Source organism: Dendrobates tinctorius, unplaced genomic scaffold (genome assembly GCF_039654945.1).
Source record: "Dendrobates tinctorius isolate UK_male_01 unplaced genomic scaffold, ASM3965494v1 ptg000249l, whole genome shotgun sequence".
Taxonomy (NCBI): domain Eukaryota; kingdom Metazoa; phylum Chordata; class Amphibia; order Anura; family Dendrobatidae; genus Dendrobates; species Dendrobates tinctorius.
In genome coordinates this window covers 2,350,090-2,366,362 of record NW_027361916.1, presented here as the reverse complement: position 1 = coordinate 2,366,362, position 16,273 = coordinate 2,350,090, and the positions used below count along the sequence as shown (strand labels likewise).

At 49.0% G+C, this 16,273-nt stretch overlaps 1 protein-coding gene across 1 annotated transcript in view; it reads right to left on the bottom strand.

The window, feature by feature from the left end:
- The window catches only part of LOC141063321 (uncharacterized), a 92,605-nt gene that overhangs the window by 11,091 nt on the left and 65,241 nt on the right, over positions 1–16,273 (bottom strand). Inside the window, 6 exon segments of the mRNA XM_073557372.1 lie at positions 2,124–2,214; positions 2,413–2,510; positions 2,594–2,717; positions 2,800–2,979; positions 3,109–3,258; positions 9,476–9,601. Of these exon segments, the coding sequence (XP_073413473.1) occupies positions 2,124–2,214; positions 2,413–2,510; positions 2,594–2,717; positions 2,800–2,979; positions 3,109–3,258; positions 9,476–9,601 (769 nt within the window).

The following is a 16,273-nucleotide window of genomic DNA, read 5'->3' as shown; positions in this document are numbered from 1 at the left end:
ATGCAGCAGCCAGGGTCATCCATCTGGCTAATCGGTACTCTGACACGTCCGCTCTTTGCCAATACATTGGCTGCCCATTCATTATAGGATCCAATTCAAAGTACTTGTTCTCACCCACAAAGCTCTCCACAGTGCGGCACCCCGCTACATCTCCTCCCTCATTTCTGTCTATCGGCCTGACTGTTGCGCTCTGCAAACGACTTTCGACTAGCATCTGCACTAATCTGCACCTCCCACTCCTGACTCCAAGACTTCTCCCGCGCTGCACCAATCTTTTGGAATGCTCTACCCCAAGAAATGACTATCCACAATTTGCATAGTCTCAGGCGTTCCTTTAACACACATTTGTTCAGAGCGGCCTATCACATTCACTAATCAAAGTCATTGTATGTGTGCGTGTGTGGCCCATTCACTATCTCCATCCATCCCTCACTCCCACAAGATGGTTGGACCATCATTGTAAATACACCATTGTAAATACACACCTGTACTCTGTATCTCCCCCACCTCATTGTAGATTGTAAGCTCTCACCAGCAGGGGCGGCTTATTTTGCTTTAATTATTGTATTGTTAACATTGTTACTTAGGACTTGTGTTTTGAAACTGTTAAACTGTAAAGCGCTGAGGAATATGTTGGCACTATATAAAGATTATTATTATTATATAAAAATGGGGGGCAGGTCAGTGAGGGATCAGCGACCTGTCATAAGCCAATACAGATGAATATGTAATCAGAGCACCACATAAAGCCCCGCCCACAGCCCCACTCACAGGCACGCCCACAGCCCCGCCCCAGAGCACGAGAATCTCATTAACTGAAAGCTACAAATACAGATTAAACAGTAAACCAGAGTTGCCCTCATTTATGGTGGACCATTGGAGCTACTATGGATCCTGAGCAGAAGATTAGAGATAATATTGCTCCCCATTTCAGGAGAGATTGTGCAGTAATCTGAATTCCTTAGGATCAAAAACAATGTAATGTATGACGTGGAGTGAATCCATGACACCAGGGCTGGAGCCAACACATCTCCTGCAGGCGGGAATAAATGTATATTACAGCCCTCAGCCACGCACAGCTTAGAGATCTATCATGGCACAGGTGGAATGTTTGTCCTGGAGATTATCACAATCCTCCTGGAAGTTAGTTGGTTTTAATACAAATTGAAAAGTCAGGATAAAGGGAAACTCTGCTGTTATTGGACAGAAATTCACACTTGGCCTCACTGCACATTTACTGGTGTCGCTCATAAAAGGGAAGTTTGGCCAGAAAAACTGGACCTGGTCTTGTAGGGACCATGAGACATTCAGCAGCACAGAAGGGAGAGAAGATTCATCCGATAAGATCTCAGGGATCTAGGAAGCCAACAGCATCATTACCCTCCGCTTTCTCTTACAGGCCCAGCATAAGATTTTTCTTCAAGTGATTTTCTATCTTCTCAGCACACTCTACGTACGCTGTAATTTGGCTTTAGTTACAGATCTGGGCAGGTAACGGTCAGCGTCTCCTAATGTGAAGGAGAGAATGGCTAATGAAATCAATTATTAACCCTTATACAAGTCAGTTCACATATGGTGTACCAAGATGGCGTCTGTGTCTTCAGAGAACACCCTGGAAGGAATCCTTGGAATGCAGAAGCTGAGATACTGGATACCATATATGGAAGTGAAGCTGAAATGGACCTATCATAGACTGACACTGGCTCCTCAGAAGATTGTGTGACACCCATTTCCTGTCTCTTTGTCTTGAGAATAAACTTCAGTTGTGTGCGAGCCTTTACTGAGAAAGGAGTAGACATCTAACTCTGTGCTCGGTGTGACTCTTGAAGTGCGCACTCAGCCTATATTGGGTCAGGTACAAGCAATCATATAGATCTCGCTTTAAGGGATCACCCTCACACTAATCCCAGGGGTTATGTGGATCCTCCAGGTTGTAAGTTCTATAGAAAAGGGCTTTCAATGCCCAAAGTCATTTGAACAGTTTTGGGTGGAGGAGAATGTTGTGGTCTAGAGGCAAAATGGTGATCATGGTAATACGGCCGGACTACACCACCGATAAAGCAGCCACAGCCGGTGACTGAGAGGAATCTGTGACTTCTCTGCATTCAGTGGTTACTACTCACCTGGGTAGTCATATGTGGGAATCTCCTCTTTACACCACTCATCATCTCTCACATATGTCTCTGTAGGATTAATATGGGTCAGATCTTCACCCTGAAACAAATACTGTAAAAGTCACAGACAGATGGAGAAGTCCCATCTATGATCAGCTCTAATCCTGCCATCTCCACCGCTCTCATTACACAAGTATAAAACATATAATACTGGTGGATAAAACAAGACTGAGCACAAGACCTTCACAGCCGTCTACACATCATAGGGGAGATCTCCTGACACCTTCTCTCCATCTACCTGATGATCCTGAGGAACATTGGGATCTTCTTGCTTACAGTCCTGTGGAAGAAGAGGACGGGGACATCTCTCTGGTGTTGTCCTTTTACTGGATAGATCTGGAGGAAACACATACAGGGACTGAATTCATTCTCTACATATAGATAATTATAGGCCGTGTGTATTTAGTCCTATTTATTACCTGGAGATGTGAGGGGCTGGGGCACCTGCATTATGACGTTCTTGTACAGATCGCTGTGTCCTTCTAAATACGCCCACTCCTCCATGGAGAAATAGACAGCGACATCCTGACACCTTATAGGAACCTGACACATACAATGATACCGTCATCCCCCGATCCCTTCATAGCGTTACTGTATAATGTCCCAGCATTCCCAGCAGTGTCACCTCTCCAGTCAGCAGCTCAGTCATCTTGTAGATGAGTTCTAGGATCTTCTGGTCATTGATGTCCTCATGGATCAGGGGGTGAGGTGGAGGCCCCGTGAATGGGCTCAGGGGTCTTCCACATCCCTCAGACACAGGGTCCTGACAGCCATCACTAGAGGTGTTCTTCACCACTGTGTAATCCTGGTTATGGAGAGACACATTAATAAATCTCACTACAGACATTTCCAGAGTCCTCACCTCTCCAGTTCTGTCCATCTGTTATTCCCATAGATAAGAATGATGTAATGTGACGATATCAGAATCTCTCACCTCTCCAGTGAGACGGAAGAGGATCTCTAGGGTGAGGTGTAATATCCTCTCCGCCATCTTGTCTCTGTCCATATCCATCCTTGATGGGTAAATCAGGAAAATTCTCTTCTGTAGAAGATCTTCACTGAGAGGATCCGATATTGTAGAGACCTGAATGAGAAGAAGATGAGCCGATGTAACATCATAAGAATCCTGTGTAATAATACAATTACTGGAGATAATTAGGGAAACATATGAGGAGATTTATTATCTTATAGGGTTTAGTTTTCTTCCCTGACATCTACTAATAAAACCTATATATTTAGGCCACAGACAACAAGCAGTTTCCTCCTCGGAGTCAGCAGCTGAACACGTTCCTCATAGACTCATCTTCCATAACGCTAATCCTCGTCTCATTACCGACACTGGAATCGGCATTAGCAATACTGCAGGAGATATTCATTACACGCGACATGAGAAATAACTCCTTCATGATGAGGACGACATCTTCATCTTCTACTGCGGCTCTAGAGACAGATTTGGCCAGAGTCGGTCACTGACTCCATCCCCACCGGCCGTCTATATGAAGGTTTCCCGTCTTCCCCGCACTGGAATCTTCTCTCACGGTAGATCTCAGCTCTGAGTCACACACAGAAGTTTGAGGCTTTTAGAAAAGATTTTTTGTTTCCACAATCAACGCGGACAGAAATGATCTGATCCCAAAGTCTCCATGTACAGTGATTTATGGGGATTATTTCTGGCCTTAGGCTTTCCTATATTACAAGAAAAACTCCAGAAAAAGCCGATATTAAAACGTTTCTAATGAAAAATTGGCTCCAACAATTCTTGTAAAAAGAAAAACATAAAGCAGAAGACACGTTTTACTATTTTTTAACAAGTGAAACATTTTTTTTTTTTTTACAAATTAATTCTTTTTGGAACCACAACATAGATGAACACCGCAGGGACGGCACAGGAGCGGCTGCAACAAAAACCATGGCAGTTTAAAGGGAAGATGCCATCAAAGCCGGATGTGGCCTTGGCGTGCGTTCCACATGCCGCATGTGGCCTTGGCGTGCATTCCACATGCCGCATTGGCGTGCGTTCCACATGCCGCATTGGCGTGCGTTCCACATGCCGCATTGGCGTGCGTACCACATGCCGCATGTAGCATTGGCGTGCGTTCCACATGCCGCATGTGGCATTGGCGTGCGTTCCACATGCCGCATGTGGCATTGCCGTGCGTTCCACATGCCGCATGTGGCATTGGCGTGCGTTCCACATGCCGGAAATAAAAGGCTGTGGACCGCGCGTCATCAAGCCAAATTGGTTGCATATTCTACTTCTATGTGGTTCAAGAAACCACAAGTTATTTTGGCGTGCGTTCCACTTACTGGAAACACTAGGTTGTGGAGTGCACGCCTCTGCCTCATGGGACACAATTAGTAGTTCGCCTTCATTTGAGTGTCGCAGATTTTTTCCTTGCGGCTCACGCACCTTTATGGCACCCTGGCGTGCGTTTCAACCACCGGAAGTACTATGGTATGTATTTCATACCCCCCCTTTAGCTCAGCACTATGGCCCCTCACCTCCTATCACAAGGATAAGTCCCCTGATGACTCAGCATGGAAGAAACGCGTTGGGCCCTTCCATGGGGGTGTGCAGGGCTTGTTTAGCACAGGGGGAGCTGTGGACGGTCAGGGGGGAGTCTTGGGGATAGACTACTGTTAGCCCTTTAGGGTCTTGTAGGATATTTTCTTCCCCTTGTCCTGTATGGATCATCCTGGACCCAGGATCTCCTTTTCCTCCAGCACCCCCTTCATGAATTGCTGAGCTTGTGCCTTTCCTCACTTATTCCTCTGGCATATTCCGGGTGGTAACTCTATTAATGTCATCCAGATTCCAGTCATTATTGTTATATGCAGCCAGAATCTGTCAGTCGCTGTTTGCGGGATTCTGTGGGATTCTCCCAGATCCACAACGTGAGATTCTGGGACTTGCTGATTGCAGTTCAGCCATTGCAAGTGGGAATCATTCCTCCTGATCGGGCTGTGCTCCTCACGCCCCTTTATTTGTGACTTCACCGATACATTTATATTCACTCTGGGGGACACAAAATTGTTTTTATCCTACTATCTTACTAAAGGTTATGTTTTATCTCCCGTCCACCACACTCCAGCTGTGATGGAAATATATACATTTCATACAGATCTCACTTGCATATATCCTTATATACTGATAGACACATTTTCATAGCTATCTTGAACCTTATAATCAATTGCTGATAATGACCTACTAACCCCATGAGCCAGTCTGGAGAACCAGCATAGTCTCGTGGTAGCATTGTCTTGTGATATATCAGCCAGCCATGGGAAAGGAGGAAGTTGGACCAGATGCACTAGCTGATATCGGAGGTTTGCTGACATTGCAAGACAATGCATAAGAGTAAATCATATGATGCTAAATCACCCTCATGTCGGACACTGCCATATAAGTTCATTTACTCAAATAGCCAATAGCATTAAAACACAAGCCTTATGTTAATTGACTAACCACTCCTTTCTGCATGTAATGATAAAACCATATATGTGCAATAAACCAGCAGAGTCCTGCTGGAAAGAGATACTGCTAACAAGGTGTTTAGGGTGTCTTTTCTGTTGAGCGCTCAATGAGACTCTGTTCTAATTAGGACAGGCCGCAGTACACACACAGATATATCTATCCAAATTTCCATATCATCTGGCGCAGAGACGCGGGGCTGTGGACGAAACGCACGGGGACCCTGCTGACCAGAGAGACGGAGGTGCCGACTAAGGCCTTGGCTCATGGGGACGGAGATTTGTGCAACTCCATAAGTAAGGTAAGAAAATCTGGTTATCTTACCTGAATGTCCCCTGTGCCCAGTCCGGGTCTGTACCTCTAGCCGGTCAGGTGTGGTCACCACCGCATTCCCAGGTAGTGTAAAAGTCCACACCCTTATCCAAACCCTGGGATAAGCCAAGGTGTCTGCTTTGGGTCCTGTATGTGTCAAGATCCGGGAGAGAGCTGGTGGAACGGTGATTGATTGTGCATGTGGTTGCTGGGAAACCGATATCTGAGAGATTCAACTTCCCCTGCTAAGTCCTCACAAATAAACCTGTACACAGGGAGGACAGGAGAGGCCTATCCAGGTATGGGTTGTGGGGGCTTAGAGAGATATCACTAGTCGAATCTCCTATCAAGCTATCACATATACACCCATGCATCGGAAGGGACAGGAGCACCCAGATCGTCAGGCACGTGGTGGTGTTTAGCTTGGGGGAGATATCGCAAGCCAAATCACTTGACAGGTTGCCACCGATTCACCTGTACATCGGAAGGTAAGGAGAGGCCGGCCAGGTACAGATGGTGGCAATTTTGTGGAAGTTATCACGGATTCCTGCTACTGGCGGGACGACCGGTACAGTGTGTTAACATTCCCGGGTGACCGAGCGCAGTACACCCAGTGTGATTGGCAGTTGTCGGTTACCAGAGCTGCTTGTGCTACGTGTCACTAAAGAGGGCCTCGATTTCTCCCCGGACCTCTATATGTGCATCAACCTGTAAATTCACTGCTGTTCTCCATGAAGATCTGAAGCAGAAAGTTTTTTCTTTTCCTTTTACACTTCCTCTTTTTCCCGTGGGGTGCGTCTCTGATATTTTTCATATTGTCACATTTGTTCTGTACTCTGCTTTTCCCTTGTTTTATCTTGCATTTGGTGGAAGTTTTTTACTGTAGTGTGAGAATTTTTGGGAATGCTGGGTTGTTGAATATATACCATTGTCTCAGTTTGCTCTTTTGTTTGCATTGTTCTCAAAAGATTTTACTGAGAGACGCAGGCAGAGGAAAGGGGAAGTGTGTGTATCCTCCATTTGTGCACCGACATTTTATTGTTGGAAGATTGTTCTTTTTGTTTTCTTTTTTCTCCATCTTCTGAGTTTTTATTAGTTTTCCATTTTCTTTTGAAGTTTTTATAAATATTTTGGGTTTTTTTGCTTTTTTCTTTCCTTTTTAAGCAAGTTTAAAAAAGGGTTGTGAAGTTTTTGAAGTTTTAATCACTTTTTTTTGAAGTTTTTGGAATAGACATAGTAAGTGCTATTCAGAAAGTTAAGTATGTAGATTTACAGGGGCAGCTTTTAAGCTGCAGCATGGCATAATGTATTGAGAAGAAAAAAGGGAAGTTAGTTAGTTGAGCTGAATTGAAGTCCGCGTTTTATAAAGTGGCAGCGGATTTACAGCATAGAAGTACTGAGAGTTAGGTGAACAGGAAAGGATTATTTTTACGTGTACAAGAGAGAAAAAAGTGTTTTCAGCGGAATTCTAAGCTGTGCCGTCTGTGAGGCACCCCGCTTCCCCCCCCGGGAGAAGGCACAAGTCCAAGCATGCCTTCTCTGACTGCAGAAAAGGGGAAGGAGTGCGCTCCTCCTTTCCTCTCCTCCCTCCATCTCCACTCTCATCTATTTTTCCTCCTCCCTCATCTTTTCCCTCTGTCTTTCCTCCTCCTTCATCCTCCTCGTCTTCTCTCTCCCCTCCTCTTCTATCACCTTCCTCCTCCCTCTTTCTTTTTTCATCTCCCCACCTTTCCACTCTCTCCTCTACCCCTCCCTGCTCCTCACCCTCTCAGTTCATTGTCCCCAGCTGGGCCAGTGCCAAATCCAGAAAATGAGGTGTCCTTATCTCCACAGGGCACCCTCTCTAAAGAGCCAGCTATGATACCAGGAGAAGAAAGTGAAACACTCCCTACACATAACACCACAGGTGCCCCCCCCCAATACAACAGCTAGCAGAAGGGAGGTGTGAGTCATCAGCGTCTGCTGCTGCTGGGTCTTACAATGAGGATCCTAAGTGCCAGGCAGACCTGCAACCTCAGAAGGGGGGAGCACCCACACAATGTCACAGTTTCTCCTCTGATGAATATGAAGAGGGGACATCATACATGCTGCCCAGTACTAGGCGAAGAAACCCACAGACACCAAGTAGGCAGGGGCAGATAGAGCCAGAACTCTTACACTATGTGCCCTTCACCCCTAGTCAGGTGTTCAGTATTCTGAAAAATCTGCCAGACCCAGATATGGACCCCATGCCATTTTACCGAAGAATGCAGCAGAGCCAGCAAACATCTGCAATCTGGATTGATCTCTGGTCCATAATGGAATTAAAAGCAGGTGAAACACTCTGGCCAATCATGAAGGAACACTTCAAGCTTCCATCAGAATTAGATGTGCACTCCTGGCAGTCAGGATCAAAGCTAATTGAGCAGCTCAGAGAGTGGACCAAAGCCAGACAAGCACTCAGCCTGCATAACATGAGCCAGGCCGAGAGAGTCTGTAGACAAGTTTCATGGCAGAGCGAGGCAAGTATTCCAAGACTTAGGCTTCACTATTCATGATCAGATACACAGACAAATGTTGGCAGAGGCCTTTAGGCATGGACTAAGAGAACCAATCAAGAAGCTGCTGACAGTGACCAGGCCTGAGTACAGGTCAATAGCCGTAGATGCCCTGCTCGCAGTATCCAGAAGAATTCAGTCCCACCCAGGAGTGCGGAAGACAGCCCCTCCTATGGTGGCCACCGATGTGGAAGAGCACCCACCCTGCAGGGACGGGAGACCCATCAGGTGTTACAACTGTGGCAACCTTGGTCATTTCTGGAACCAGTGCACAGCACTCCGGCAGCCCAGGACATCACGCAGGGGAATAGGCCAAGCAAGAAACACAGGAAACAGTGAAGAACCCTGTCTATAGGACAGAGGCAAGCCAGGTCCGCAAGACATCACGCCCCTGACATGTAAAACTCCATCAGCGGACCCAATACCTCAAATCTCCGGGGGTTGTAATCTTTCCTGCCCCCGTCCGCCACTCCGCCCCCGTCCGCCACGTGCCAGCTCCGCCCCGTCCGCCACGCGCCAGCTCCGTCCGCCACGCGCCAGCTCCGGCTCCGCCCCCGTCCGCCACGCACCAGCTCCGCCCCCATCCGCCACGCGCCAGCTCCGCCCCCGTCCGCCACGCGCCAGCTCCGTCCGCCACGTGCCAGCTCCGGCTCCGCCCCCGTCCGCCACGCGCCAGCTCCGGCTCTGCCCCCGTCCGCCACGCGCCAGCTCCGGCCCCGTCCGCCACGCGCCAGCTCCGCCCCCGTCCACCACGCGCCAGCTCCAGTCCGCCACTCGCCAGCTCCGGCTCTGCCCCGTCCGCCACTCGCCAGCTCCGGCTCTGCCCCCGTCCGCCACGCGCCAGCTCCGGCTCTGCCCCTGTCCGCCACGCGCCAGCTCCGGCTCTGCCCCCGTCCGCCACGCGCCAGCTCTGTTCCCGTCTGTCACACTCCAGCTGTGGCTCTGCCCCCCCACGCTCAGCCTCTCCCCCCTCTACACACCGTCTCCCTTCTGTCCTCTGCGGGGTGTCGGCCGCTCCCTCCTCCGGGCTCCTGTGCTGCGCGCTCTCCACACTGCTCTCCTGTCGCTCCACAAGAGCGATGATCTGTGATACCGGAAGTGAGCTGCTTTTACTTCCGGTTACAGCTGTTAAAAAAAAAAAAAGTAGAGGCTAAATCCAAGTCGGCTTGGAGTTGTGCTGACGTCATGCCCATGTGACCAGAAGGGGCGGGGCCTCCTCCATAGAGCAGAGCAGCAGACAGGAAGCTGCCGGAGTCATGGCAGGTAAGTGGATGTTTATGCACGAGCTGGGAGGGGGTGATGTTGCTTGCATGGGGCTGCATGCTGGAGGAGGGTCTGCCTGGGGAGAAGGGGGTGATGTTTGCATGGGGCTGCATGTGCATGCTGGAGGAGGGTCTGCCTGGGGAGAAGGGGGTGATGTTTGCATGGGGCTGCATGCTGGAGGGGGGTCTGCCTGGGGAGAAGGGGGTGATGTTGTTTGCATAGGGCTGCATGCGCATGCTGGAGGGGGGATCTGCCTGGCGAGAAGGGGTGATGTTGCTTGCATGGGGCTGCATGCTGGAGGGGGGTCTGCCTGGGGAGAAGGGGGTGATGTTGCTTGCATGGGGCTGCATGCTGGAGGGGGGTCTGCCTGGGGAGAAGGGGGTGATGTTGCTTGCATGGGGCTGCATGCTGGAGGGGGGGTCTGCCTGGGGAGAATGGGGTGATGTTGCTTGCATGGGGCTGCATGCTGGAGGGGGGTCTGCCTGGGAAGAAGGGGGTGATGTTGCTTGCATGGGGCTGCATGCTGGAGGGGGGGTCTGCCTGGGGAGAAGGGGGTGATGTTGCTTGCATGGGGCTGCATGCTGGAGGGGGGGTCTGCCTGGCGAGAAGGGGTGATGTTGCTTGCATGGGGCTGCATGCTGGAAGGGGGTCTGCCTGGGGAGAAGGGGGTGATGTTGCTTGCATGGGGCTGCATGCTGGAGGGGGGTCTGCCTGGGGAGAATGGGGTGATGTTGCTTGCATGGGGCTGCATGCTGGAGGGGGGTCTGCCTGGGAAGAAGGGGGTGATGTTGCTTGCATGGGGCTGCATGCTGGAGGGGGGTCTGCCTGGGGAGAAGGGGGGGTCTGCCTGGGGAGAAGGGGGTGATGTTGCTTGCATGGGGCTGCATGCTGGAGGGGGGGTCTGCCTGGGGAGAAGGGGGTGATGTTGCTTGCATGGGGCTGCATGCTGGAGGGGGGTCTGCCTGGGAAGAAGGGGGTGATGTTGCTTGCATGAGGCTGCATGCTGGAGGGGGGGGTCTGCCTGGGGAGAAGGGGGTGATGTTGCTTGCATGGGGCTGCGTGTGCATGCTGGAGGGGGGTCTGCCTGGGGAGAAGGGGGTGATGTTGCTTGCATGGGGCTGCATGTTCATGCTGGAGGGGGGGTCTGCCTGGGGAGAAGGGGGTGATGTTGCTTGCATGGGGCTGCATGCTGGAGGGGGGGTCTGCCTGGGGAGAAGGGGGTGATGTTGCTTGCATGGGGCTGCATGCTGGAGGGGGGGTCTGCCTGGGAAGAAGGGGGTGATGTTGCTTGCATGAGGCTGCATGCTGGAGGGGGGGTCTGCCTGGGGAGAAGGGGGTGATGTTGCTTGCATGGGGCTGCGTGTGCATGCTGGAGGGGGGTCTGCCTGGGGAGAAGGGGGTGATGTTGCTTGCATGGGGCTGCATGTTCATGCTGGAGGGGGGGTCTGCCTGGGGAGAAGGGGGTGATGTTGCTTGCATGGGGCTGCATGCTGGAGGGGGGGTCTGCCTGGGGAGAAGGGGGTGATGTTTGCATGGGGCTACATGTCTATGCTGGAGGGGGGGTCTGCTTGGGAAGAAGGGGGTGATGTTGCTTGCATGGGGCTGCATGCTGGAGGGGGGGTCTGCCTGGGAAGAAGGGGGTGATGTTGCTTGCATGGGGCTGCATGCTGGAGGGGGTCTGCCTGGGGAGAAAGGGGTGATGTTTGCATGGGGCTGCATATGCATGCTGGAGGGGGGGTGTGGTGAGTTCATTTTCCCCTTCACCATTGAGGTCTGATGAACTCCCTCTTCTGGTGAAGGAAGGTAGTGAGGCTGATTACCAAGCACCTGGGCAGGATGATGACTGGGTGACGGGAATTACTGACTGGATATAAGGCAGCCGATGCCCTTCTGCCTTGCTGGTGATTTCTCTGAGGGATTCTAGGAGACCAGTCTGATTCCTGCTCCTCAAAAGCTATGTTTTCTGCTCTGCTTTTTGCATTTGTGTTTTGGTTTTGTTTTGCCTTGTTTTCCTTGATTTCTGCCATTCCCTGCTGGGGTGTGATGAATTCCTTTTTGCTCTGTCTTCAGAAAATACCTGAGTGCTGATATAGTCTTTTTGAAGCCTAGCGTCTTCAGGGCTTTTATCCCTATCAGCTGTTGGCTCTTGTTTTGATAGGGTTTTTGCGGATTGCAGACAGCAGCTTTCCTATCCTGTCCTGTCTAGTTAGCTTGGGCCCCATTGTTTGCTCAGCCTATCTTTCTATCTGTGTTAGTGTTTTTTCATCTTGCTTCACCGTCATTATATGTTGGGGGCTGCCTATTGCTTTGGGGTCTGCTCTGGGGCAGTTTAGATTTCCCTTTCTGTCTTTAGGCTATTTAGTTCTCCGGCTGTGATCGAGGGGTCTAGGGCACCGTAGGAACCCCCCACGGCTACTGTTAGTTGTGTTGATAGGTTCAGGGGTCTGCAATCTGATAGTTGCCAACTTCTCTGGTTTTCTGGACGTAGCGCCTATTTTTGTGTCTGCCTCCTACGGTGACTCGTTCATAACAGAATCACCAGCCATACCGCAGATCCTAGGGTACTCAATAGCAGGAAAGAATTGTGTAAAAAAAAAAAAAAAAAAAAAGCGTGTATATTTTTTCCTCTATATCTCTGAGGCCGTAGGGGGAATTTTTTTTCTCTCAATGGAGATAAAGCAATTGTCTGATTGTGTGGAGCAGCTCGCTGCGGAAGTGCGGGGAATTTCCGCCTACCTTGCTCATTCACATGCTGCTGAACCACAGATCCCTACTCCTGATGTGTTTTTTGGGGATCGGTCTAAATTTTTGAATTTCAAAAATAATTGTAAATTATTTTTTGCCTTGAAGCCTAACTCGTCAGGGAGCTCCGCGCAGCAGGTTAAAATTGTCATCTCTTTGCTGCGTGGCGATCCCCAGGATTCTGCGTTTTCTTTGAAACCAGATGATCCTATTCTGACTAATGTGAATGCATTCTTTCAAGCCTTGGGGTTGTTCTATGACGAACCTAATGCCATTGATCAGGCTGAAAAGACCCTGCTGGCATTGAACCAGGGTCGAGATTCTGCAGAATTGTACTGTCAAAAATTCCGAAAGTGGGCGGTCCTTACTACCTGGAATGATAATGCCTTGGCAGCTCTCTTTCGGAAGGGTTTGTCAGAAGCTGTAAAATATACTATGGTGGGATTTCCTGTTCCCTCTGGTCTTGACGATTCTATGTCATTAGCCATTCAGGTTGATCGGCGTTTACGTGAACGCAGGACTGCACGAGAGGTGTTGCCACCTGTTGAACAAGTGTCTGAACCTATGCAATGTGATAGAGTTTTGTCCAGGGAGCAACGTCAGGAGTTCAGAAGGCGTAATAAGCTGTGTTTTTTTTTTTTGTGGAGATGCCTCGCATATTATTTCTGTCTGTCCTAAATGAGAGAAACGTTTTGCACACACGTTTTCTGTGGGTGGTGTTCAACCTAAGTTTCTTCTGGCAATTACTCTGATCTGCTCCCTGTCCACATTTTCCGCCAAGGCTTTTGTGGATTCGGGAGCAGCCCTGAACCTAATGGACTTGGATTTTGCTAAACGTTGTGGATTTCCGATGACACCTCTGCGGACGCCTATCCCTTTGAGGGGGATTGATGCTACTCCTTTGGGGAAAAATGAACCTCAGTTTTGGACCCAGGTGGTAATGCGGGTCACCCCAGACCATCAAGAAAATTGCAGATTTTTGGTGTTGCAAAATTTGCATGATACCATTGTTCTGGGGTTTCCCTGGTTACAAATTCATAATCCAGTTTTGGATTGGAAATCTGTGTCTGTGGTGAGTTGGGGTTGTCGGTGTGCCCTTAGTGAGGCTCTGGTTTTTTCCACCTCTCCTCAGTCGCATGATGTTGCTGACTATTTGGCGGACTTTTATGATGTATTTAGTGAGAATGAATCTGCGTCTTTGCCTCCTCATAGGAGTTATGACTGTGTAATTGAAGTGAGCCCAGGGTGTAAATTTCCCAAGGGTCGGCTCTTCAATTTATCTGTACCCGAGCACGAGGCTATGCGATCCTATATTAAGGAGGCGTTGGAGAAGGGTCATATTAGACCACCCTCTTCACCCTTAGGTGCTGGTTTTTTTTTTTCGTGGCCAAAAAGGATGGTTCATTAAGGCCTTGTATTGATTATCGTGCCCTCAACAAAATTACTGTTAAATATCAGTATCCGTTACCCCTGATTTCTGATCTCTTCTCCAGAGTTAAAGGTGCTTGCTGGTTTACCAAGCTTGACCTCAGGGAGGCGTATAATCTTATCCGCATTAAGCATGGGGATGAATGGAAGACGGCGTTTAATACTCCGGAGGGACATTTTGAGTACCTGGTGATGCCTTTTGGGCTCACTAATGCCCCTTCTGTCTTCCAGTGCTTCATGAACGACATTTTCCGAGACTTTGTGGATAAGTTTTTGATTATCTATCTGGATGATATTTTGATCTTCTCCAAGGATTGGGATTCTCATGTGGAACATATTCGGACTGTGTTCTGGATCTTGAGGGAGAATTCCCTGTATGTCAAAGGATCAAAATGCCTTTTTGGGGTACAGAGGATTTCATTTTTGGGATTTATTTTGTCTCCATCAACTATTGAAATGGACCCGGCCAGGGTACAGGCCATTTATGATTGGGTTCAGCCCACTTCTTTGAAGGCCTCCAGAAGTTTTTGGGTTTTGCTAATTTTTATCGGAAATTTATAGCAAAATTTTCTAGTATTGCCAAGCCATTGACTGATCTGACTAAGAAGGGTGCTGATGTGTTGAATTGGTCTCTGGAGGCTGTTTCTTCCTTTCAGGAGCTGAAGCGAAGATTCACTTCTGCCACGGTTTTGCGGCAACCTGATGTCTCACTCCTGTTCCAGGTAGAGGTGGACGCTTCTGAGATTGGTGCAGGAGCTGTTTTGTCCCAAAAGGATCCTGTAACATCTAAAATGAATCCCTGTGCTTTCTTTTCCCGAAAGTTCTCTCCATCTGAACGTAACTATGATGTGGGGAATCGGGAACTGTTAGCCATGAAATGGTCATTTGAGGAGTGGAGACATTGGTTGGAGGGAGCTAAACACCAAGTCGTGGTCCTCACTGACCACAAGAATTTGATTTACCTGGAGTCGGCCAAACGCTTGAACCCTAGACAGGCTAGGTGGGCCTTGTTTTTTACACGTTTTGATTTTGTGGTCTCTTTCTTCCTGGCACTAAGAATGTCAAGGCAGACGCCCTCTCTAGGAGCTTCTTTGCTGATTCTCCTGTGGTGACCAAGCCTGCTACCATCTTAGGTGAAGGGGTAGTTCTTTCTGCCATCTCGCCTGATTTGAGACGTGCTCTGGAAGAGTTCCAGGAGGACAAACCTGAGCGTTGTCCCAGTGGAAAGTTGTATGTTTCTGACCAGTGGAAGAAGAGAGTGATGTCTGAAGTTCATTGCTCTGCATTGGCTGGTCATCCAGGCATTTTTGGTACTAGAGATCTGGTGAGTCGGTCTTTTTGGTGACCCGCCTTGTCTCGTGATGTCAGGAATTTTGTGCAGTCCTGTGGGACTTGCTCCCGGTCTAAACCTTGTTCTCGCTCTAGTGGGTTGTTGATGCCTTTGCCGGTCCCCAGGAGGCCATGGACCCATATTTCAATGGATTTCATCTCTGATATGCCTGTCTCTCAGAGAATGACTGTTATTTGGGTGATTTGTGATAGGTTCTCTAAGATGGTTCATCTTGTACCACTCCCTAAGTTGCCATCTTCCTCTGAGTTGGTGCCCCTGTTTTTGCAACAGGTGGTTCGCTTGCACGGGATTCCTGAGAACATTGTATCTGACAGAGGAGTTCAGTTTGTGTCTAGATTTTGGAGGACTTTCTGTTCCAAGCTGGGAATTCAGTTGTCCTTCTCCTCTGCTTTTCACCCTCAGACCAATGGGCAGACGGAGAGAACAATCCAGACCTTGGAGTCGTATTTGAGATGTTTTATTTCCGCTGATCAGGATGATTGGGTTTCGTTTTTGCCCTTGGCCGAATTTGCTTTAAATAATAGAGCTATTTCTGCCACTTTGATGTCACCTTTTTTTTGTAACTTTGGGTTTCATCCTCGATTTTCTTCAGGGCAGGTGGAGCCTTCTTCCTGCCCAGGTGTTGACACTCTGGTGGACAGAATGCACCAGATCTGGGACCAAGTGGTGGATAAGTTATCTCTCTCCCAGGAAAAGGCCCAGAGGTTTTCCAACCGACATAGGACCATTGGTCCCCAGTTTAAGGTTGGTGATATGGTTTGGTTATCATCAAAAAATATCCCTATGAAGGTGGCTTCTCCTAAGTTTAAGCCTAGATTTATTGGACCTTACAAGATTTTGGAGATTCTTAATCCGGTCTCTTTTCGTTTGGCTCTTCCTGTCACATTTAAAATTTATGTGTTTCATAAGTCCTTGTTGAAGAGGTTTGTTGAACCAGTTGTTCCTGGGGTGGCACCTCCGGACCCTGTATTAGTTGAAGGTAACATGGAATATG